A 23,704-nucleotide genomic window follows, 5' to 3' on the forward strand; every position below is an offset into this window, starting at 1 on the left:
TAGGCCCATTGGTCCCACAGCCCATTGTTCCCACTGCCCATTGGTCCCACATTGCTTTTTTATTTGAATTTTTAGGCCCATTGGTCCCACGGGACTCACTAGTTCGACGCCCTTTTGGTACTTACCGCTTACGTCATACGCCCCTAAACCTAACCCTAACCCTAACCTTAACCCTAAACCTAACACTAACCTTAAATCGCTTGTTTGAAATGTTTGATTACCATGTGAAGTACAGAGAGGGCGTCAAACTAGTGGGTCCCTTGAACCAGCCCATTGAACTGTTTGTGATGTGGGACCAAAGGACTGTGGGACCAACGGACCTAAAATTAAATTAAAAAATCTTAGTGATGTGGGACCAATGGGCTGTGGGACCATTGGGCCTAATTTTGAAAAAACGCAAAAGTCTTAGCAATGTGGGACCAATGGGCTGTGGGAACATTGGGCTGACCCCGTGGAGGCTATAAGTTGAAGACAGCTGACTTGCCATGATACATGCTAAGAAGTGATATACACTACATTAGGCATACACTTAAAAAAAAAAACTGAGCTTACAACTGAGCACATAATCATAGCTGACATCACTTGTACAAACAAAATGCACAGGAAATATACAGAACAACAAGTGCAGATGTTAAGTATGGTTAATTTTTGGAAGGTAAATTGACACAGTTAAGTAGAGTACAAACACACATGCACATCAATTCATGCATTAGTGCAGTACAGTCACAAAAGAGAAAAGTTTTTGGCTGAGGGAGATGTACCTTGTCTTTCTTCCTCTAGGGCTGTTCCACCATTGAGGAACAACAGAGAACAGTCCGGACAGGGATCGCTTAAAGGACCAGTTCAGTCAATTTCAACATGCAGTTGTAATGTTCACACTACCCTTGACTTGTCAGTACTAGATTTTTTTTTAATTAATATTCAGCCTTTTCTAAGATCCTGGTCATTGTAATGTGGGCAGCGCTAAATTTCATTTAAAAATAAAATGTATTCCCAAAAACATCCAAAAGGTTATACAACATCAGCAGACAATTAGCAAACAGCGGTACCTTTTTTAAAAAATTATTATTCAAGCCAAATCTGCATTTAATGTATCATGCGTCGTTGCCTTCATTGCAGGCCACGCTCCTGTTACTGCAGACCACTGACTTCAACATATACATATATTGGCCCAAATAAAAAGACAGACCTTTACCCAGCCTTTACTCAACTTTCATCCAAAAGGTAGATTCTTGCTCTACATACCCTTGAATTGTGAAAGGCTGTTTCAACAGCATATGACATCACTAGTTCAGTTCAGAACTTTTGAGTGGGCTGTAATGGACTGATCAAAGTCATTTTCCAATCCACCTCACATTCCCACCTCGATCACACATGCTGTGCCTCAGAATTAATAACCATTGGTGTGCTTGTCTTTCAATTGGCAAGCGATTTTTGAGTTGTGCGCATGCAAAAATATGTAATTATTTGGACTACACAACAGAAGTCGCATGTCTGACATGCAGCCACTTCAGCCGTGGTAGGGCTGGTCGGTTCACGTCAAATATGAGATGCACGTTGTAGTCTCCAATCTCCAATCGTTGTAGTCTCCAGTCTTGCAATGCAGAATATGAGTTGTGGTCTTCAAATGCAAAACTTAATTGCCTCATGGTAAGGGCACAATCCAGAACGATCATTGCAAACACTACAGAAAGTATACAGAAAGAATGCATATTTAATGTAATATTGACTCATTGGTTAATGTTAAATTGAATGTTCCCTGTTGTGTTTGTAATCTTAATATAATCACCATTAAGCAGAATACATAATTTTGCTATGCATCACCCCTTCCAAGACATGTTATGTTCATGAATTCTCCTTTATACAGCGGTATTGCTCAGTTTAGCTGATGTTTTGTTCTCCGCCCAACACTAATGTAATACTTGGATGTCTTGAAATTACAGTATTTTAAATCACCCATCAAAGACACTCACATATGAACAGTTTTCTTAGCAAACATAATGTACACATGCAGGTTAAGGGACACTTCCACCTGAAATGAAAATTCCATGGTCTGTTAGAGGTTCTGGTCAGCACAAAATTGTATTAACAACTGATTCTTTTTAATAGTGGGTATTTTTTTTAATGAAAACTCCAGTTGCCGTCATGTTTTGAAAGGGCCCTTATCAGTGAAGTCAAACAATTTATTAGTCAGCTGCTTGTCAGTATCACCGCAGAGATACACCAGCGGCGATCTGAGCAAGTCGAGCGACGGAAGTAATTAACTTTGTATTGAGTCGAGAGACAAAAGCGATTCTGGAGAGTAGAGCGATTTGCGTGACAATTTGAAGTTGAAATCTTTTAAACTTTCTATGACGCGGTTCGGCGACAAGCCGCGACAGCCAATGACTGTATAGAGGTCAGTGACCACAGCCAATGGGAATGCTTGAATGCTTTGCCTCCTGCCTGTGCGGACATACTCTAGTCTCCTCAATCTCGTATCGCTTGCTGCTACACTCTGTCGCTTGAATCGAATCGCCGCTGGTGTATCTCTGCGGTTACAGTAGTACAAAAGTGTGTGTGTGTGAGACTTTAAGGAAATCTGCTCTTTAAGATCACCATTGTGAAAAAAGACAAACAAAAATTAACACCGTTTAAGGACATTGCTTTTTATAATGAACACCATTCCACTATATACACAACACAAGTTGTTTTATTTACATTATTTTCATTAACAGGTTTCATCTGAACAATCTGAACAAGTAACGAAGTAATGGAGCACAAATACACATCACTCCATTAGGTCATTCTAAAAAAAAAACAACCTAAAAAAAAACTGGACAAGTACCTTTTGTTATTGATTTTAACAAAATCCAAAATTGGTTGACATGACGGCATAGGGTGCCTTAAGATTGACATAGCTTAAGGACTTAAGGATTTAGAAAATTAGGCATACAGTTCAAAAGCTACAGGCAGACATCTAGCTAAAATGTTACATTAGAGGGTTGGGGACCTGTAAATTGCTGTGGGTAATGTGGAGACTGGTCCGAATATGTGTTCCGATTTCCGCAGCCATAGTCTCTCTAAGGAGACGAAAGGGGTTTCATAATAATAAGAACAAGTGGGAAAAAACTACTAAGACATAAGGCACCTTTGCCAGCTTCACTGCTTAGCCCTAAACAAGAGGAACTTCAGAAGACAAATAAAAACAGTAAACTAAAACCACAGCACTTTAGTGGTCTCTCTCTCGTTCTCTCTCTCTCACTCACTCACACGCACAGCATACATAGCCATCGAGCCTTGGTGTCCTCAGGCGCATCTCTTAGGCACTGCAGGTGGTACCAGCGGTTGCAGAGGTCACACTGGATCTGTATCAACATCAGAGGCATACTTTTAAGACAGTGTTACAGAGATTGGGCTCCGTATAACAAAGTTTTTTTTGTTTTGTTTTTTAATTTCAACACACAATTTGTCATAGTAACATGCCCATCACTGATTATAGTTAGCTAATTATAGTTAATTCTCCAAAAAAGTAACCGAGTTGGTAACGGAGTTACTTCACTAGAAAAGTAACTAGTTACTTTGTAATTTTTATTTATTTATTTTTTCAGCAAGGAAAACAGTAACTAATGTCAAGGACTTTGAATTTGAGCATACAACGGTTTAACAGGATATTCATCCATGTGGTTGGAAGTGCATTATGCTTCCTAAAACGGCATCAGCATTGTCCTATGTGAGTCACCGTACTTTGCCCATTTCGTTTCGGTGTAGTTTCTCAAGCTGATGACACTGAATGTTACCAATAAATTAGCCATAACATAATTCTGAAGTTGTTGATGCGGAGGTTTGTGTGATCATGATGAACTATTTGTAACTATGTACTGTACCTGTAACTATTTGGGACCATTTTACAACTAAGTGTAGTGAGTTTGGATTAAGCAAAAAACTAACTCTCAGGGATGACCAAGACCGAACTTGTTATTAGCGCCAATGACCGTTTCCAAAAGTCAATGACTCATGTTAGTAAGCCAACATCTTCTGCCAGCCAGGCAATCAGGTCCTTTCCCCTTCCTTTCTGATTCAAACATGATCCCAAAGCAATATCCACTGACATAGGCTACTAAACGAAGCAAACAGCTGGACACAAAATATTATCAGCTGATGGTGAGTTTAGGGCATGACCAATTTCTTTTTCGTCCACAGTAGGCTAAGAGACTCGCGTGGTCCCCGTCTTTCGGATGATGTCTGCAAGTGCATCACAGAACCCTTTGATGTTGGGAGACTGCCCCTCAGGCATTGTACAATAAATAAGCAACCATGAACTTGTATTCAGATTAACTTGCCTTCTTGGTCGTTCGTATTCAGTGCTTTACTGCATTTGTTTTTGGAAAAAAAAAATATATATATATAATATATATATAAATTTTTTATTCTTTTATTTTTTTCAAAATTGTTAAAGGGGGGGCTAATACTAATGTATTAATAGGCCTAACGACGGCCCTGGTTACACTGCAAGCTACACATGCTACACATTTGCATTTCTCCAAAGTTTTAAACTCATTCATATACACTCACCGGCCACTACATTAGGAACACCTGTTACAACTGTTCATTGAGGCAAATGTCTGATCAGCCAATGACATGATGGCAATTCGATGCATTTGTGCATGTAGACATGGCCGAGATGAATTTGGCGTCAGAATTTGGCGTCAACATGAAAACATGGGTCAACCCTACTTTACATCAACATTTCAGGCTGGGAATATAATGGCATAAGGATATTTTCTAAGCACAATTTTGGCCAATTAGTACCAATTTATTTTTGTTGGAATGCCACAGCCTACCCGAGTATTGTTGCAGGCAGTTCAGGGAGTTCTGAAGGCAAAAGGCGGTCCAACCCAGCACTAGAGAGGTGTTCCTAATGAAGTGGCCGGTGAGGGTATATACTGTATGTGCAAACAAATACTGTAGTAGAACACACATGAAAAATGAACAACCAGAAAATACCAGAGCCTTACCCAGTATATTGTGGGATCACTCCCTTGTGGCTTCTCTCCACCACACTTGGCACAGGTGCTGTCCTTGTCAAAAACTAGTGAAAGAAATGGTTATATAAGATTATTTCCCCTTGAAGGTTGCTGCTATAACCAAATTAGCACAATGCTTGCACAGTGCACACATTCTTTTTCAAGAAAGTGTTCATGATCATACTCTAGAAATTTTTCCCAAGTGTCTCATTTGCTTGTGTCTAGTCATGTATGACTAAACTCTGCCATTGAAGGTCAACAGTCCTTTGTAAAAAGGTCAGTGATGGGGTGAGAAAACACTTCAGAACTATAGTGTACAGACATGAGTACACTGTAGGATATACCCGTCAACCATCCCTAGTTTTCTGGGAAACTCCCCAATTTTGACTCATTTCCCGATTTGAAATTTTTCCCGGAAATATCCCGGATTTTTCACATGATCAAAAAACACTGTCGGTCCAGTAGGCTATTTATAGGCTACCCACGGCCCTGTCCCTGTACCGTCTTGCTTATCAAGCTACCTGCCAGAAGACGGTATGCCAGATACCACCAAGAATTGAAGTTCCTTAAAAATACGAGGTCAACCTCGAGCTCCGTAGCACTTGTGTGCCCACTCTTTTCCTCAGAAACAGTCAGTTCATGCAACGCATAAAACAGCCTCGGAACAGCAAATCATGCGATTAACCTAATCACAACCTGTACCAGCACAAAGTTTTGCACAGACAACTTGTGCGGCAAAACAAGAAGAAACTGATTGCGCTCATTTAATTGTTTTGTTTTCATTACGTTTCTCCACGCTGTGAAACGTGTGCTGAGGGATTTTAGACAGGACCAGTCTTTGCACGCGCACTGTTGAAAAGCAGAGTACAACGCACCGTCCGATCTGTCCGTCATCCCGTTGACAGTCAAAATTTGGCCTTTCGAAAATTTCCTGGATTTTGGCTTAAAATATGGGGATTTTCCCGGATTTTGGGAGCTCAAAGTTGACCGGTATGCTGTAGGATAAACATTAAACTTCTCATATTCATGCAAACCAATGTTCTCATATTAACTGTGTACGTCTGTACCACTTGGTGTAGCCTATTCTACTAGATCCAAAGAATTAACATTGTCCATTGCATTACAGTACTTTGTACTGTATACAACCAAAGCAAAAGTAAACCGTACAGTACATCATTCTTTACACACCTAATCCTAACTGCCTTAATGGACCCTTGCTTTTTGGGGGGTATAGGGTATGTCTCCACAAAATGTATATTTCAACGAACTAATACAAATAGCCTAAGCCTTTCACACCAACATGATCTCATCAAAATAATGCCAAATTCATTCCACATGATAAAGCGTGTTCACTGTTCAGGATTTTGTACTGGAAGTGACAAAAGTCAGAAGTCTATGCCCTTCTCACGAAACACACCGTTGAGCTACTATCATCTTATCTGTCCAATTTCATGGCATGTGTCAGAACAGCAGAGTATACAGTGTGACAGTCTACATTATTACAGGAAGTCTGTAGTGTGAGTCATTATGTTTTGTTTGTTTGCTTTTTAGTAGTAGCTACTATTTGTAGGATATCATCAATACTCGTTATGATGTTTTGCAAGCAATTAAATAAAAATAAAAATAGGTACACCATTTCAAAAAATGTTGCAAGAGGCAGAGGTGTGTATTGTTTTTCACAGCAACTGTTATCTGTTATCTGGCTTGTGTCGTTATTACATTCATTTTCTGTTTGAAAAATTAGTTTTTCAATAATGACAGATTTTCATTTCTGGGAAAAAAATGTCATTCAGCAGTCCCTATGTATTAAATAGTGTGGGTGGTGGAGTGTGCATTCAAATGCCACCAAGGCCGCTGACAGCTTTTGTTGGACCCAGAACAAAGTCATTTGAAAGGGCCCCCCTACCTAATACACACATCATCTCCCTGTTGGCGGGCCTGAATACCACTATGATGAGAGCACATACACTGACATCAAACAAGTCCCCATTTTAACTGAAAAAACATTCTCCTTCAATGAAGACAATTCCTTCACTTTATCATTGGAATTTTGTATGTTGGCTTGACGGAAGATTTGTGAAGACACATTTATGTCTAACTTTTTAAACTGTGTGTAAACTTCAATCCTACATACCGGAGCCCTTAAGGATATCCAGTGCCATCCGTGTCCTCTCTTTCACCATGCATGCCGCTGTGGTGGGGAAGGTAATTGTGGGCCTCTCAGGATAAGCAGCCAATAGTGCCTCGGCCATCTGAAGTGAATGACAATTCAATTCAACAATATTGTCTGCTTATTGAGGGTAGTTATAGGAAAGTGCATTGGACAACAATGCATGTTTATCTTTCCATGAGAGAAAGACTGGAGTAATAAATACTGTCAATTGTAAAACATTTGAAATTCTTAAATTACCAAGATCACCATGACACCACAGCTGCTGCCGTCTCTTTGGACTGGGTGGGTCATGGTGTCGCCAGTCCACTTGATGGTGGCCCAGTCAGATTTGTGGAGCAGAGTGAGTCTCGTCTTGAAATATTCACTGTCAAAACAATTTATTGATAAAGCATGACTCTGGACACAGGGATACAAGGATATTTGTTAGTCTCTTACATGGTGGTGTGCATTGGAACTGGGATAAGGGTTTGATTCGAATCGATTCAGTTGGAATCTATAATGCATTGCAATACACAACATTTCTCCTGTGAGTAAAGCAAATAAACACAGCCAATAAAATGTTCAGTATCTGACCGCCATCATCAGTCCTGCAGATTTCAATGCGTGGAAGTGCTTTAATTTGATTTGATTTAAATTTGCTACGGAAATATACACAGAAGTAGCTGAAACATGAAAAAAAATATCCTGCAATCAATTACGGCATTATATGGCATCAGTTTGATTGTCCTTTCCCGCATCGTGATGGATAATTGTTGATTTAATTGTGAGAAATGTGCAATAATGTTAATGTTGCTGCTGCTGTGTGTGGGAATTGGTGCAGTAGGGTGTGGTGGGTTAGAGAGAATGCCTTTTTGATTACGTTTACAAATACCCCATCAAATTTCTTTTTACCGGAATTTTTTGGCTGCTGCATCTGAGTCCTCCTGTTCATCAGGATTGCGGGCAGGGTCCACCACGAAGACCTTGCGATCCAGGGCACTCAGGTACTAAAAGTAGTTATGATATAAAACATAAAAAAATATTCATTAAATGTTTATAGCAGGGCTTTTTCTGAACGGGGAAAAAAGGGCGCCACGCCCTCATACTCCGTGGATGCGCCCTCATGTTTTTTTGGGTTTTTTTTGAGCGCACCTAGAACATTTCTCAATATAAAGTTACATAGTCATAAAGCCTCATTAATCCACAACATTGTAATGATAATAATGATCTAATAACAATCTAAAGTGCTAAATGGTAGAAAATGGAGACAGCATCGCGCTGTCGCATTGATAACTTTTCTGCACGTCTGAATACGAACCATTGCAAGATGCCGGCAGAGCTCAGGGCGCACCTTGTCTCGAACTGAACATTAGATCAACCAGCCAAGATTCTCCTGTTCAAATGCTTGCGGCGTGATAATTTAATAATTTAGGGGGAAATGAATTGTCATCGTGACCTCTACCGTTGAGGCTATTAGTGTTTCTCCAATAATCATTGCGCAGGGTGACTGCCTGCCTGAGCACCTACAACGCTGTATCTCACGAAAAATGCTGGTGAAATTACTCACTGTTTGGCCCGCAACAAGTTCTTTTTTAGAGAGAGGGGGAGGGGGGGAGCCTGCGTCCACCCTGATCAGGGCTCTACAGTGCGAGCCTTTTGCTCGCATATGCCCCTAAAATAAATGATTGTGCGAACGAAATAATGGAAAGGGCGCACGTGTGCGAGTAGATGTTTTAAAATAAATACACCCCATAGAGAAACGCAGGCACGTGTGAACGAGAGAAGACGCAAAAGACAGCGTGCGCGTCGCGCACATAGAGACAGAGGCAGACAGACAAACAGTCGGGGGAGTTTTGAAATAAGATAAGCGTCGGGAGTATCGAGCGCTTCCACTGACGGAGAAGAGCTGGAGAGAAACTGGAATAGCCAATTCTCCGCTTAGCACAAATGCTAACAAATGTTCAACCTGTTAACTTTGGGCTTTCTTACAAGATAGGTATAAACCGAAGCTATTTCTTCTCACAAAGTACGTGGCTAGTAGGCTACTGTATGTTACTCCTCTTGGCAAGGGAGGCAAGGGAGGACGCATAGGCCTATCAGGCTCTCTGTGCGCTCACTTGCTCAACTGTCATCATCATCACGTCACGTTATGTGAAGTCAGTATTTTCTTGGACAGTCTCGGGGTGTAGCCTAGGTTTTTGATGTGCAAGCCTTCAATATTGCCAAATTGTTATTTAGAGGAAATGTGTTTGGTTGGCATCCACTCCTTTTTGTTTCATTTCTAAAATGCAAGTATAGAACAATGTTGTATTTTCAAAGGGTAATGTTCAGATTACTGAGTTGCTGTTACTGTGGTACCAAATGCAATTTAAAAAAAAAGTGTAACCCATATGGGTAGTCTAATCATAGCCTCATAGGCTAGCGTACTCATATGCGAGACATTGTATTTTCAGGACAGAAGTGTAATTGCCTCTCTGGTCTCTCTTTTTAAAAATCTGCCCCCCTGACCAATTTCATCCCAGCTCCCTGCCAGATGTACCAGAATAAATTTCAAGTTTTGCTTAATGGCTTAATTTGTGCACTTCACATAAGGAATATGTTCCTTTTTCTTCTCAGCCATTTTGAAGTGCACTAACATTGTACTTTTAGGATGTCCACAAAAGTTAAAAAAAAAGGTCCCTCTCAGATAGTCTCAAAAAGCCCCATTTTACCTTCATTTTTTTTTTAAATCGCACCCCCCCCCCCGGTTCCTCCCTCATACTAAAAAATCCTGGAAAAAGCCCTGTATAGGAAACATAGCTGTAATATTCGTGAAGTTTTTCAGTAAAAATGTTCTTACCAGGAGCTTCCAGTGAACATTGCTGATGTTGACGAAGGACATGACTGCCTCGTAACTGTCGAAATTCACCTATAAAGAAGATGGTGTTGAATAGGGACAGACAATTAACAACAATTGCCAATAGTGTCAAAACTCCAAACTGCAAAAATTAGACCGTTTTCATAGTATGTTTCCAATATGAAATTACTGTGAAAGGTTTATTTAAAAATGCATTTTTGTTAATATATTACTTTTGTGTTCGTCAACAGCTAAGATACAGCCCCCCAGAGGACGTTGGGGAGCCCTAGGGGGGCGTTGAGAAGGATACAGTTGTGGGGGGCAGGGCTTAGTTCTCATTGAGGGGCATTATTCCATTTAATTTTTCAATACTAAGGGAGGCTTTGGGAAACTTATGTTGAGGTCAAGGGGACGTTGGGAGGCTTCTGATGAGGTCAAGGGGGCGTTGGGAGGCTTCTGATGAGGTCAAGGGGGCGTTGGGAGACTTCTGATGAGGTCAGGAGTGGTGTTTGTTCAGAAAAGGTGGAGAACTAATCAAGAGATTTAGGGCAATTTCATAAAAACTATTGCTATGTTAGAGCTGAATGAACACATTCTAAAGCCAGATTAGGGTCTTAGCATATGAAGCACATAAAAACATGCAATAAGTTGCATTTTAACACTGAGATATTTAGTTTTTATATGGCAACTTTTCTTAAAAGGGCTTAGGAATTCAGCAGCCTTTTTTGCAAGTGATTTGTCTTTGTGATCTGTAGTCAACGTTTTCATAAGTGAAGTGAAAGCCCATTGGGAAACTCCAACTCCCATTGTCATTGTGACACAGCACTCCACAGCACACAAGTGAACACTGCACACTGCACACAACGAAATTGCATTTATGCCTCACCCGTGCAAGGGGGCAGCCCTCAGTGGCGCCCCATGGGGAGCAGTGCGGTGGGACGGTACCATGCTCAGGGTACCTCAGTCATGGAGGAGGATGGGGGAGAGCACTGGTTGATTACTCCCCCCACCAACCTGGCGGGTCGGGAGTCGAACCGGCAACCTCTGGGATGCAAGTCTGACGCCCTAACCGCTCACCCACTCATCTGTGTGCCTCCAGTCGGTTACACATATATACTTCAAATAACTTCTGGTTCATTGACAAAGTAAATAAAATATAATAAATGCATCTTACACGAGGCAACAGCTGGCCCCACACAGCCTCCCTACTCCCATGGAGAATGATGTGTGCCACATAGGGGTCCATCACATACACTCGCTCCTCAAGCTGCAGTTCGGAGACCTTGAGGTGCATGAGCGATTGGATCACCTGAAACATTGGAAGGGCGAAAAATGATTATGCTTTTATTGAACACTGAAACACTGCATGGTTTAGCTGCGAACTTTCAGGACTTCAGAGTGGATGTCATTTCACATTACATTTCATCTGAAATTGCCCAGCTTAGCCTTTGCAATGATTATAGTCATCTGCTGATACGCATCTGATATACCGCATAACACCAGCTAACCCCAACACTATGACTAATGAAAAGTCTGTGGGACACACTGCCATGACATTCTGCCCTGATTTAAGAAGAACTTAACTACTTACATCGCCCACGAGCCACTGGTTCGGGCGGACACTGTTTAAATCACAGTGGCGGATAGTGAACGAGCGTCCTCTTATTTGGGATGGAACAACTGCTACAACCGCCACCGTCTCGGGTCTCCCCCACAGTGACTGCAGCTGCAGATGAGAAATAGAATTGCTATTAGAATCTCTACTAAGTAGCTAAATATAAGTAGTCCATGAACCAAACCTACTAATGGAATTGATTTGTTTTAAAATGAAAACGATACATACATTTTAATATTGCGCTTTTCATGACACTCAATGCTTTTGGACAAATCAAGATGACATCAAGTCTGTAAATAAGTTTTACTAACCTCTTCCTCTTCCGATGGGAGGTATTTGTGCTGTTCAATCTGTAGAGAAAAAAGATCAGTTATGGCAATTCCGTATACAACCACCTCGTTGTCATATCTGCAGCTACAGGCACTTTGGGGGAGACAAGAAGTAGAATTACTATATTCAGGGTTCCCACACCTTTTTCATGAACAAATTCAAGCACCTTCAAGCACCACATTTTCAGTTTTACTAACCTCTTCCTCTTCCAGTGGGAGGTCTTTGTGCTGTTCAATCTGTAGAGAAAAAAGATCAGTTATCGCAATTCCGTATACAACCACCTCTGCTACACAAACACCTCCGTGTCCCGTCTTCCCCACAGAATTACTATTATATTTACCTACTGGGTAGTAAATCAAAAGGACGTTCCAAGTCCATGAACCACACATACCAAAAGAAATCATTTGTTTTTAAAATGACAATAACACAGACATCATATATAGAGCTTTTCAGGACACTAAAAGATGCTTTTGGACAAAATCAAGATGGCATTGGGTCTGTACTCATATTTTTACTAACCTCTTCTTCAGATGGTAGGTTGCCTTTGTGCTGCCCAAAAAAAAAAAAAAAAAACCGTTATGGCAATTCAATTAGTTCAGACTGCCTGTTATAAAATACATGAAACCACATAACGGCCCTTGACACTGCCCTTCACCTTGTCTTTTATACAGCCCCCGGCAAAATATATGGAATCACGTGTTGTGGAGGATGTTCATTCATTCGTTTTTATTTTTTAAGAAAAATTATGGATCACAAAACAAACACTTAAAGCCAGACAGTTGCTCTTTGAAATGCCTTAAGAAATACTAAAAGAAATAAGAAAAACAATGGTCAGTAAGTTAGTCATTTTACAGCATGCGTAGAGAAATACATGTGGAATCACTCAACTCGGTTTTTCATGATTCCATATTTCTTTTCTCAAACATCAAAAGAAAAAAACTTAAAGAATGTTTTTGCACCACCTGTGGGATTTAGAACAAGCTACATCCTCTGAAAATGGCATTTGAATGAAAATCAGTACCCTTCATCACTTTTCCTCACACTCTTATTGCAGTTGTCAGATTGGCTTTACAGGTTGGAGTTTTGTCATGGACGATTTTCTTAAGGTGCCGGTATGCTCGCTGCGAGCTGTAAATTACGCGCGTCACCGCGAGCAACCGACAGCACATGCTTGCTTCAAAAGCAGTTGACCAAGACGCAAAATACTGGCGGTATCATCCAGGGGGCAGAGAGCACGCAGCATTGGGATGCGGAAATTGGGAACGCAGATGGCAAGGAAAAAACAAAAAGAGGGGCTCCCTGGGCAAGGAAAGAATACTGCTACTACTCCTGTATTTGCATGCTCCTTTTTCAAGGTGCAACAAGGAAGTATGATCGCAAATGTTTGAAATTTCTGACAAACTCAATGAGACGCTCTTAAAAGTTGCTGCCATTGTCGTTTTCATATCAAGCACACGCGTAAGTCTCTTACGATCGATTTTTCTTTTTTTGCATTTCTGCATTTTTTGTTTTTCCAATTTAGGTGCATGTGTATGTTTAGATATTAGTGAATGTTTCTATATGCAAAGCACATTTGCTCCAGGTGATGAGAGATGGTTGCCAGTGCCTTTCCAATGACTTCTGAAGTTTATGTTGACATTGACACTTTTCTGACCTGATCAGTTGAAATGATGCGATCAGTTCTAGAAATGGTAACGTACCTGTTCATTGAGCAAAACCTGACAATATGTTCTTTAAAGAGAAACGCATAAGGTTAAGTGTCATGGACTAAAAATAAACTGGAACTAAAATTCCACAATATCTGCGGTGGAAGTTAAAAATGCTCAATGGCAAGGTTACAACCTGTAAAGATGTTCTGGCACTGTAATCAGAGAAATTTGAGGCAAAATTAACGAAGGGTACCTTTTTTCTCGCATTAATACCATTACTCCGAGGCTGTAAGTTGTTCTAAAATCCAGACGTGGTTTTAAAAAAACGTTTTGAAGCGCTTGTTTGGGTGTGTCATGATTCCATTTTTTTTTTCCCTACCCATGCTGTAAAAAAGTAACCATTACTTACTAATGCAAATGTTTTTCTTGATTTCTTTCAGTGTTTCTTAAAGCCAGACAGTTGCCCTTTGAAATTACTTCACTGTGTGAGTGTGTAAGTTTTAAGTTGCTGCTAGGAATGTACTTTGGTGAGCTCACACATTCAACAATACATCTACAAAACACAACTACGGGCGTGGGGTATGAAAGTTAAAAGGGGGCACATGAAATAAATAGGGAGTGACGCATACACTAGCATTGAAAAGTGCAATGGAAAGTACGTTGGATGTACAGACAAACTGGTGGTGAATTGCGTGTGCAAGTACTGCCCGTAAAGAGTGTGGTATTGCATGGGATGCTGCAGTACCTTTTCCATGATGGTAGGATGGGTGTGTGACCCTACACATCCAGCAAACCACCTATTCAGAGGGGATAGTCTTGGCTTCCCTGGCAATTCTGGTGTTGTAATGTGAGGCTAAGATGGGAAGATGTTGCTAAAGATTTTAGAAGGCACTGCGCATCACTTTCTCTGCTTATCTAGAGTGGAGGAGCCGACATACCAGAACAAGACGGAGAGAGCAGGGCCGTATTAACACTTTCTGAGGCCCGGGACTAATTACCCGGATGGGGCCCTTCATATCATGTTCTGACTCATGACGTCACACAACCCCACTGACACATCAGCATACACAGTAGGCCTACCAATCTATGACAGATACCGTTTAAAGTTAACTGGTGATATTATTTCTAGGGGTGGGCAAACATGAAAATCTTTAATCGCATTAACTCTGACTTTCTGTGACTAATCACGATTAATCGCATAGCACGCGAAACCCAAAAATAATAATAAGTCATAAATAATAAACAGTGAACACAGACTGTAAACCAAACACAATAAGGACTCCCTGGGCAAGGAGACGATACTACTACTTCTACATTTGCACGCTCCTCTGTCAAAGTGCAAATGGGAAGCATGATCGCAAATTGAATGTTTGTAATGTTGGACAAGTTGGAGACGGTCTTGAAAAGTGTTCGCCAGTTTCCCAGAAGCGCAGTCTTTCTTGCGATTGCCCCCAGCGAGTTTGAAGATATTGCACCTAACGCACGTGTTTGGTTGCAGTATCTAACGCGCATAAAATTGACATGAATTGCACAAGTCAACGGGTTCCTGAACGATTTCTGCACGCATAGCATAGAGTATATTAGTCTTTGGTGGGCTTTTGAAATGATGAGACTGGTGTTCAGGTTTCATGACCGGGACTGATAGATGGTGGTGCCTAAACATTTTGTGTGTGTTAATGGATGGATATGTGGTCATTGCGACAGTCTTTTATGTACGCTTACCACAAGGACTCAGTCCACATACAGTTGGCAATAAGGGACAGACGGAAAAAAAATTTACTTGTGTGGATGTGTGTACTGATTAGTCAGACGGACACCTTTCAAAGGGACATCAAGAGAGAACAACACTTACATGTTTCTGTGATGTGGAAGGACCATCAGTTGGGGTGTGGGGTGAAGGTGGGTCGCTCTCGGAAGGCTAAGGTGATTGAAAAGGTTGTAAACTCTATTAAAATTCCTGAATCCTGACATGTTGCATACAGCAATGAATGATACTTTTTAGACATCATTATTCTACTCTTGAGCATGTACAGGATGTTAACTGGTATGGGTACAGCATATACCTTTGTATTCTTAAAAGAGAAGGCCTTTTGCCTTGGGGTCACGTATACCCCTCGCCTCCGTTTTTCTTTCTTGCCCCATTTCTCTGTGTCCACCCGATGTTGCTACATAAAAATAAAAAAACACAACAAAAAATATCCATGGTTAGCAACATTTCCTCATCAGCTTTAAATTCAACACATACATTTACATGCACACGTTATATATATATATATATATATATTAAAAAATTGTGAATGAAATGCCGATATGAGTTTCAAACAATAACATGTTTAAATCATTTGTATAAGATGACTGATGCGCTGCAATAAAAATACCATACATGCAGTGTTTAATTTGAGCCGGAATATGCCGGAACAGGATCCCCCACCTCGTCATTTTGATCCCCGTGTTCCGGGACTAGGGCATGTAGTTCAAGCTATTCCACATTGGTATGGTAAAGCTGTGACTTTGTCTCAGAAAAAAAGGAATGTGATGGGATTTGGGGCGACATGCCCCGCCTCAAGCCGTAGTTGCGAGGGCCCTAAATCGCCGCTGGCGGAATTTGTTTTTTTTATTATTATTGTTATCACTATTTTTTGATTATTTTGCGTTCACCCGCTGAATCAATAGAAACCTCAAGCACGATGGATCAGGATGGTGTGTTAGCAAGTCGGAGGCTTCTTACCTTCTGCTTGCTGCTCCTGACAGCATCTGCATATTCCATGAGCAATGCAGAGAGGCTGGCTTGGTGCATCAAAACAAAATCATCAAATCGGGCGAATCTCCTCTGCTCTAGCCGCACCTTCTTGAGGTCCCACTGGCTTTTTTCCATTATCCCTTGGGTGTGATTGTCGGCCGTGTAATTCTGAATGGAAGCAGAAAAATTGGAGAGAGAGAGAGAGAGAGAGAGAGAGAGAGAGAGAGAGAGAGAGAGAGAGAGAGAGAGAGAGAGAGAGAGAGATCTGATTCTAAATGACTGTGCGCGCGTTAGAGTGTGTGAGAGAAAGAGAGGTGTGTGTGCCTAAGACGGTGACGGACAAAGAGGTGTGTGTGTTTGTGCGTGTGTGTCGGTTACAGTTAAAGGTGTGTGTGAGCGCGCGCATGTCTTTGGATGTTTCAGGTGCAACAGACATGGATAGGTAGGGAGAGGTAAGGGTGGGATAAGAACCTGCAGAACCTTGCAGAAGTTAAAAACGCTGCTGTGTGTATGAATGACAATTCTATAGCTGACATTTAGGCAGAAGTAACCACAAAAAAATGTGCTGCAAAACTTTTTTTTTAATGGCAGTGTGAAAATAGAGAGCAGGTTGTCAAATTAAATTGACAAATGTCACAACCCTGCTCTCCATGCAAAGCAGAGTAAACTTTTCTAGGCCAAAGGGTTCAGTCAAAAAATTGACATCTTCAGGCCTACCTGTATGGGCTGAGCCGTTTAAATTAACGTGGAAATCCCATAGGGGCTTTAAAACGGCTCTCTCCTAAACGTTTGTAAGAGTTGGATCAAATTCTTGACACAGTTTGTAGTCAGAGCCAAGACCTCTCTGACAATGCCTTTACCTAATCACTAGGTGAAGCAGTTTAGTACGGTATATTAGTGGCGCAACGGATCATCATTGATCCGTGGTCCGTTCGGACCAATCATTTCGGTTCGGCACACACATGGTCCGCGGAGCGATTTATGAAATTGTGCGCATGTTCAGTCTCGTCGTAGTTGGGACGTCTCACACACTGCATGGAACACAAACAACAACACAAACTGTTCCCGAAATATTGCCTGTGCCATAGTTGCAAAACATTCCATGTGATATCCTACTGTAAAGGCATTTTGAAGACTGACTGTCAAACTCAAACTGTCAATGTGTAGAACTACTCAAAAAAATTGTGTTGCGATCGGTTGAGTTCAGCGCATTTGCGATGCAGTGAGATATGCTCATGTAACGTACCGCGATTGTCGCGTGTGATATAAAAACTTTGGCAAACTGAATTAATTTCGTGTTGTGACTCCTCTGACATTTTGAGGACAGCGAGCAGGTTAAATCATCTGGTTAGACATTCTGTGCGCTCTGATGTCCCTGCAGAGTCTCCGCCTTCTTAAAGCAGCCGCTGCCCTTTTTAACAGTCAATGTCCAATGTCGATTCTCTCTCTCTCTCTCTCTCTCTCTCTCTCTCTCTCTCTCTCTCTCTCTCTCTCTCTCTCTCTCTCTCTCTCTCTCTCTCTCTCTCTCTCTCTCTCTCTCTCTCATGCTGAACCGCTGAGGCAATTGTGTTTCAATAAATGATTGATGCATTTATCTGCATTTGCATGTACAATTAAGGACATGAGCTCTGGTCTATGTGCCATCTGTCAGTAAGTCACAAGACTTTAAGCCATTATTTTGGTAGTGTGACATTTTTGATATTTTGGTAATTAGACATTTTGATATAGATGAATCTAGATTAATTTCATAATTGCAATGAGATTAATCTACATTCAAAAAATAATCTATGCCCACCCCTAACAAAAGACACAATTTATGTGTATTTGTCTTATCGATTAAAAAAGAAAAAAAAAAGTTTTTTTTTTTTTTTTTGCTGATCCGAAAAATGAGCCGATCCGTGGACTCTGATCCGAGGAACGGTCCGAACCGTGAGATTTCTGATCCGTTGCACCCCTACGGTATATATACTGAAAAACCGAGAACGGGTCAATCCTCACTGCAACTGGCACAGTTTGTGACATGATCTTGACCATTTTACCATTAATTTCAATGAGGGGGAAATCAGAGGGAAAACGGAGGAAAAACAAGTCTGGTAAATTGTGGTAAGTCAGTAAGTTAAACACACCGCCCAGCAGGCTTTTAGGCAGGATTTTTTTTAGGGTGTCTAGCTTTTTTTAACCCGTCATTTGTTGTGCCCGCGGCGCCTCGACCCGCAGGCACAAGTGTTTTAGGGCGATCTTGGGGTATTCTCCCCCACAACATTTTTACACTTCTAATGCTCTCAAACGCAATTTCCTGCAATTTGAGGAGCAAATTTTGACCAATACAACCAAATGTTTTTGCCTAGGTTAAAACATTTTTGTACCAATAGTAAGGCTGCACTGGGGGGAGGCATGTGTGCAACTAAATAACAAACAAAAGCCTAAAATAACAAACCAAAGAAATGCAAACAAAACACAGACAAGTAAAACAATTCTTATTTTCATATTATCACATACATTACAAAGAATCCCACCAGTAAAAAACACCCCTGCTCAAAATGGTTTGGTCCGCCAAACGGCGGATACCCCCTCTATTTTACTCAGATTGGAACATTCACTTGTTGCTGAACGAGGACGTGGCAGCATGCCGGTGACCTGGTCTGTTAAATGTTACAGAAATGTTTTACCAAATAAACGTCTATGAATTGAAACAGCCAGTCTACAAGTGATGTTTGTTACTCATTAGAGATCGCTAAACAGATGGAAGTTGATAAATTAATGACGCTACGAAATGCGTGTTTTGAAACACGGTGGAATTTTACACTGAGACATGCTGGAAGGCACTCGTTACAAAGCTAGCCGGTTAGGTGTATTTTATATTTTATCTTCTAAAACTTCCAAAATGGCGGTGTAAATAAAAATCGTGGGAAAGCTCAGACTCTGTCCTCGTTAACCATGCTGATGTTCAAAATTTGCAAAGTGGCAAAAATAGGACGTCTTTAGGGAGTCCTACTAAAAAAGTAGGGTGTCCAAATTTTTGTTATTTTCAAAATAGGGCGTCGAAAAGACGCTACCCCCCCCCCCCCCCAAACAAAAAACCTGCCGCCCAGACCCCTTTTCGAGCCAGGCTTTGGCCTGTGCTTGCCCGCAAGCATACTAAAAGTTGAGATGCAGCCAAATAGAACAGTAAATAAACAGTAAATACACTGTACCTGTCTAGGTGTCCCTGCTGCTTGTTGGTATTTCCTGGACAGCTTTTCATATAATGGTCCGTTCCCATGCCGTCCCAGATCACCTATGTAAAGGAAATGGGGTCCCAAATAAATTGAAATGGTTCGTAAGTCTATGTATGGGGTAGGGCTGGGTAAAATAATCGATTTAATTGATCGATATCATTTAAAATTCACATAATCGATTCACAGGGCACAAAAATCGTGGGTTTTTTTGTTCTTTTTCTTTTTGTAGTTTATTTCAGGTCTATGGAAAATACCCAGTAGGTATTAGTCAATTAGGCCTAGGCCTACTTATTACAATTTAGCAATCTGTTAACACTGTCAAGCCACAGCCCAAATAGGCAACAGCATCTTTTGGGGGGAATCCTGGCTCCAAGAAGGGAAAGGATTGAATCGATTCCGAATTAATCTAATCGAATCGAATTAGATCGTGATTAATCGATTCAAAGCCCTAATAATCGAAATCGAATCGATACAGGAACATGGCAGTGATACCCAGCCCTAGTATGGGGCGTGCAGATTTTGCTTAAAACTTACCCAAGAGCAGAGCAGTCCAGAGAGGAGCCTGAGGTAGAAGGTTGGCCACGATTTTCCCAATGAAATTTGGGGAGTAGTACACATTTTGGGGTCCCTTTGTCTCCAGCTGTGACCGAAGGGTAGTCAACATTTTGCCAAAATGCTCGGAGAATGGGGAAGGCCCGGAATCACTCTGGAATAAAGCGAAACAACCAGAACAACAACCACAACAATGTGAGAGGGACACATAATTACCGGCAAGTACAGCTGGGCGATATGACGAGACATATCGTGAGGACGATAGAAACGTGATGACAACTAAGCATCAAGGATATCTGGGCTTCCATATCTCTCATGCAATGCCACTGCCATTGACTTCAATGTTAAACGGCAGTCCAACCCATAACTGTGATTTTGAGTAATGAACCAGGCCGAGACCTTTTAAAGCCTCAGGAAACTTTTACCACTGTTTAGAGTTAATTCGTTGATTCAGAGGATTAGGTTAATTGCTTGTTTAGACAACCTTTTCATGATATGCTAATTTTTTGAGATCACAATTTTGGGTTTTCATGAGCTGTATGCCAAAATCAATATTAAAACAATACATGACCTGAAATATTTCAGTTGGTGCGCAATTAATCCAAAACATGATTTTTTTTTTTATCATTACATTATAGATAAAAAAAGGATCTTTGACACAATATGCTAATTATTTGAGAATGACTTGTATAATAAGAGGAATCGAAACACACCCACTCAATGCAGAAGTGTGTGCTCAAAATTTGGTCTCCTAAGGGGGCGTTGTCCCTCCTTCTCTTTTCGTGGTGTTTGCACAAGACGTGCGATACCGCCATCTACAGCGCTAAGGGGACTCCATTTATTCTCTACCTCAAGACACCGAAGGTCTCCTAATCTAAGTTCTCCTAAAGGGGCGTTCACCCGACCTAAAGTGGATACTGGAAAATAACCTGCCTGCTGAATCTCACCCTCATATACGATTCTCTGTCTCAAAGTTCCCGACAGAGTGGGTGGAGTTACCGCTGTAGCAGGATCCAGATTCTACCTGAACGAGTTCAGGTCTACAGGTCCACCAACTATTTTATTTTACCTTAAAGAACTAGATTTTACCTTTCCAATGGGTACTTGCATGTTCTTCTGAGCATACGTAACTAAAATCTGCTAGAAACATATTTGTAACTTTAATGGTACATTTGTGAAATGTCTACCTTAAAGACCTTAATTGTACCATCACTGTACCTTTATTTCTGAGAGTACAAAGTCCTCCTCTTCTGTGGTGCCCTCGTCAATGGTATGTCCCTGCAGTAATATCTGAAGGTTGTTGAAGTGTTTTTCCACACCTGGACCAGTACAGGGGCTCGAAAAAACCATGGCTGCACTTGTGATCAGCTGCTCGAGGTCCGCCATAGTCTGTGCCTGTGTCATGGTGCCCACCACATGCATGGCCAGATGGTACTGTCGCGGTGCACTATGAAGACAAAATATATTTCATTATTATCTACAAAGTGCTAAAGCTTTATGCCATGAACGGCCCCCACCAAACCACTACCGGCACGACGCACTCACTCCCATCATAATAAATAGGGGATAGGTTAATTGTGCACTTACTGTAATATGTATACGCTTACATTTTTTTCTCACTCCCATCATAACAAATAGGGCATAGGTTCATTGTGCACTTATTGTATGTATGTATACTCTTAAATTTTTTGTCACAACTAGTCCCCTTCAACAAACTCTGACCTGCGATTCAGCATTTTGCTCATATGTGAACCCTCCAAAGCGGACACCCAGACACCTTGCAAGTGAGCCGTACTGGGACCTTCGTGTGTGCTCATTTAACAAAACGGTACTGAGACCACATCAAAATAGGATTACGTAGTTAGCGTGGTGCCTATGGCATGCCCGTCTCAAAATTTACACGTCATCAAAAATGAGGTTAAAAGGGGTTAACCAAGCTCGCTGTGAGAGTTTGCATTCTGAATGCCGACAGTTAATAGAACAAATGTGGATATGTACCTGGCAGACTGTTAAGCATTTTTTTAGCATGAGAAGTGTTTCCCACGAAACTCATACATTCGAGGTTCTCTGACAGTGGACCGTGAAAGTGATTGGGAGAGCCATCGTTCACTTATAGATTGAAATGGGCACAGGCTGACTCAGTGATTTATTAACCTTTTCATCCTACATAGCATCGCTTTAAGTGACAAGGTACACCTATAGGGCCGTTTTAATTCTTCTCAAATTCAGTTTTATTTTTTCTCAAATTCCGTTTTTTTCTGATTAATTTTTTTGCCAAATCTTTTTTTTTTTTTTTTTTCATTTTTTAACTTATTTTCCCCTTTCATCCCACTTCAGTTTAGTTCAAACTGGTGGGTGGACAGAGCCAATCACTACTAGTTTTTTTTTAGCAATATCAGCCCTAAAAAATATTCCAGGTAATACGGTAGCTGAAATGCATAGCATATATTGTATTATATACACGTGACGCACCCAACTAGAAGGCAAATTCATTTCTGATGCATTCAAGTCGGACTCATCAGGTTTTCTCGAATAAGTTTGGCTATATTGCAAAGTGCAGCTACATTAGAGACATTTTTGGTCACGTTATATGTAGGCATTACATAGCCTCGCAAAGTCCCTACCGTCTACCGTTTCACTCAAACACGTTTTACAAGACGGCCGTTTTCTTCTGATGATGACTTGACCCTTTTGCTGCAAACTTGGTCACTATTCTTGGCCAACAAAGTTAACAAGACATGATCAAAGCATTGCCTGTTCAATTTTTATTTTACAGCGGTCACGTCTGTTGTGACTAACTCCAAACTCGTGCCTCGCATCGGATGATTGCATTGTTTATTAAAATGCAGCGGAGAGCCCGTCTTTTCTGTGCCGCATTGCATTGTCTTGATAACAGACGGCCAGGACAACGAGTTTATGCCCGACCTGTTCTACAAGGCAAAATTTGAGTGCTGTTGGATTTTAAGATTTCTTCGATGCTCTGACGGCCAGTGTTAGGACGCGGGAGACAATCGGAAACACCGCTTGGGAGAGGGATGCGTTCACTGTCAACATGCGCTGACATTGATCATGGATCTGCATAGAACTTTTGTGCATCACCTTGCGTGGGCCAGATATGATATCGTGGCCATATTTTGTGTTTGAAATGTCTTTTAGACTGATAAATGATGACGAAAATAATGGATTTCTAATTTTATCATAAGAAAATAGCAAATTCCGTGCAATTCCACGTTTATAACCAAATTCCGTTTTAATGTCAGAATTCCGTGATTCCGTCCGTGTTTTCTGTATCGCGGAAATCATAGGGCCCTACACCTATGGCTCGTGTATAATTAGGAGATATAAGGAGACTTCCATAGAAATGGGTATGATCAAAAAGAGGACTAAAATCCCATAAAAGCTTAAGGGGATCAGAAACAGCAGCTGCTATTTTTGTAATAGACTGGCAATATGAACAAACAGAACAAAGTGCGTTTGCTGTCGATTCACTTCTTGGTCCACTTAGAGAGGACTGAGTTCGGTTCACTTAAAGTGGAAAAGTTGTGAAAACATCCATAAATTACTAGGAGGGACCAGGTGTGAAAACGCCCTCAGTAAAAGTGATAC

The 23,704-nt window shown here is 41.1% G+C and overlaps 1 protein-coding gene across 1 annotated transcript; it reads right to left on the reverse strand.

Annotated features, from left to right (window-relative positions):
- Nucleotides 1-2,328: 2,328 nt before the first annotated feature.
- Nucleotides 2,329-21,503, reverse strand: LOC134465901 (uncharacterized). Its single transcript, XM_063219796.1, has 17 exons — nt 21,317-21,503; nt 20,081-20,252; nt 19,523-19,605; nt 16,317-16,496; nt 15,652-15,753; nt 15,441-15,506; nt 12,459-12,488; nt 12,137-12,175; nt 11,921-11,959; nt 11,586-11,720; nt 11,169-11,303; nt 9,998-10,066; nt 8,071-8,165; nt 7,417-7,543; nt 7,141-7,258; nt 4,998-5,071; nt 2,329-3,347 (listed from the first exon to the last, which is right to left on the reverse strand). Exons 1-17 carry the CDS (start codon nt 21,500-21,502, stop codon nt 3,249-3,251), a joined length of 1,749 nt encoding a protein of 582 aa, XP_063075866.1. The 5' UTR covers nt 21,503; the 3' UTR covers nt 2,329-3,248.
- Between the last annotated feature and the right edge of the window lie 2,201 nt (nt 21,504-23,704).

This window comes from Engraulis encrasicolus, chromosome 16, assembly GCF_034702125.1.
Source record: "Engraulis encrasicolus isolate BLACKSEA-1 chromosome 16, IST_EnEncr_1.0, whole genome shotgun sequence".
Taxonomy (NCBI): domain Eukaryota; kingdom Metazoa; phylum Chordata; class Actinopteri; order Clupeiformes; family Engraulidae; genus Engraulis; species Engraulis encrasicolus.

Bases quoted from the DNA above. Each gene is read 5' to 3' on its own strand.
- LOC134465901 (XM_063219796.1), bottom strand. From the start codon at position 21,502: ATGACACAGGCACAGACTATGGCGGACCTCGAGCAGCTGATCACAAGT. The intron at 19,606-20,080 runs GTAAGTTTTAAG...TCCTTTACATAG, and splicing joins CTGGACTGCTCTGCTCTTGG to GTGATCTGGGACGGCATGGG. The intron at 15,507-15,651 runs GTATATGCTGTA...CAATCACCTTAG, and splicing joins TCTCTTTTAAGAATACAAAG to CCTTCCGAGAGCGACCCACC.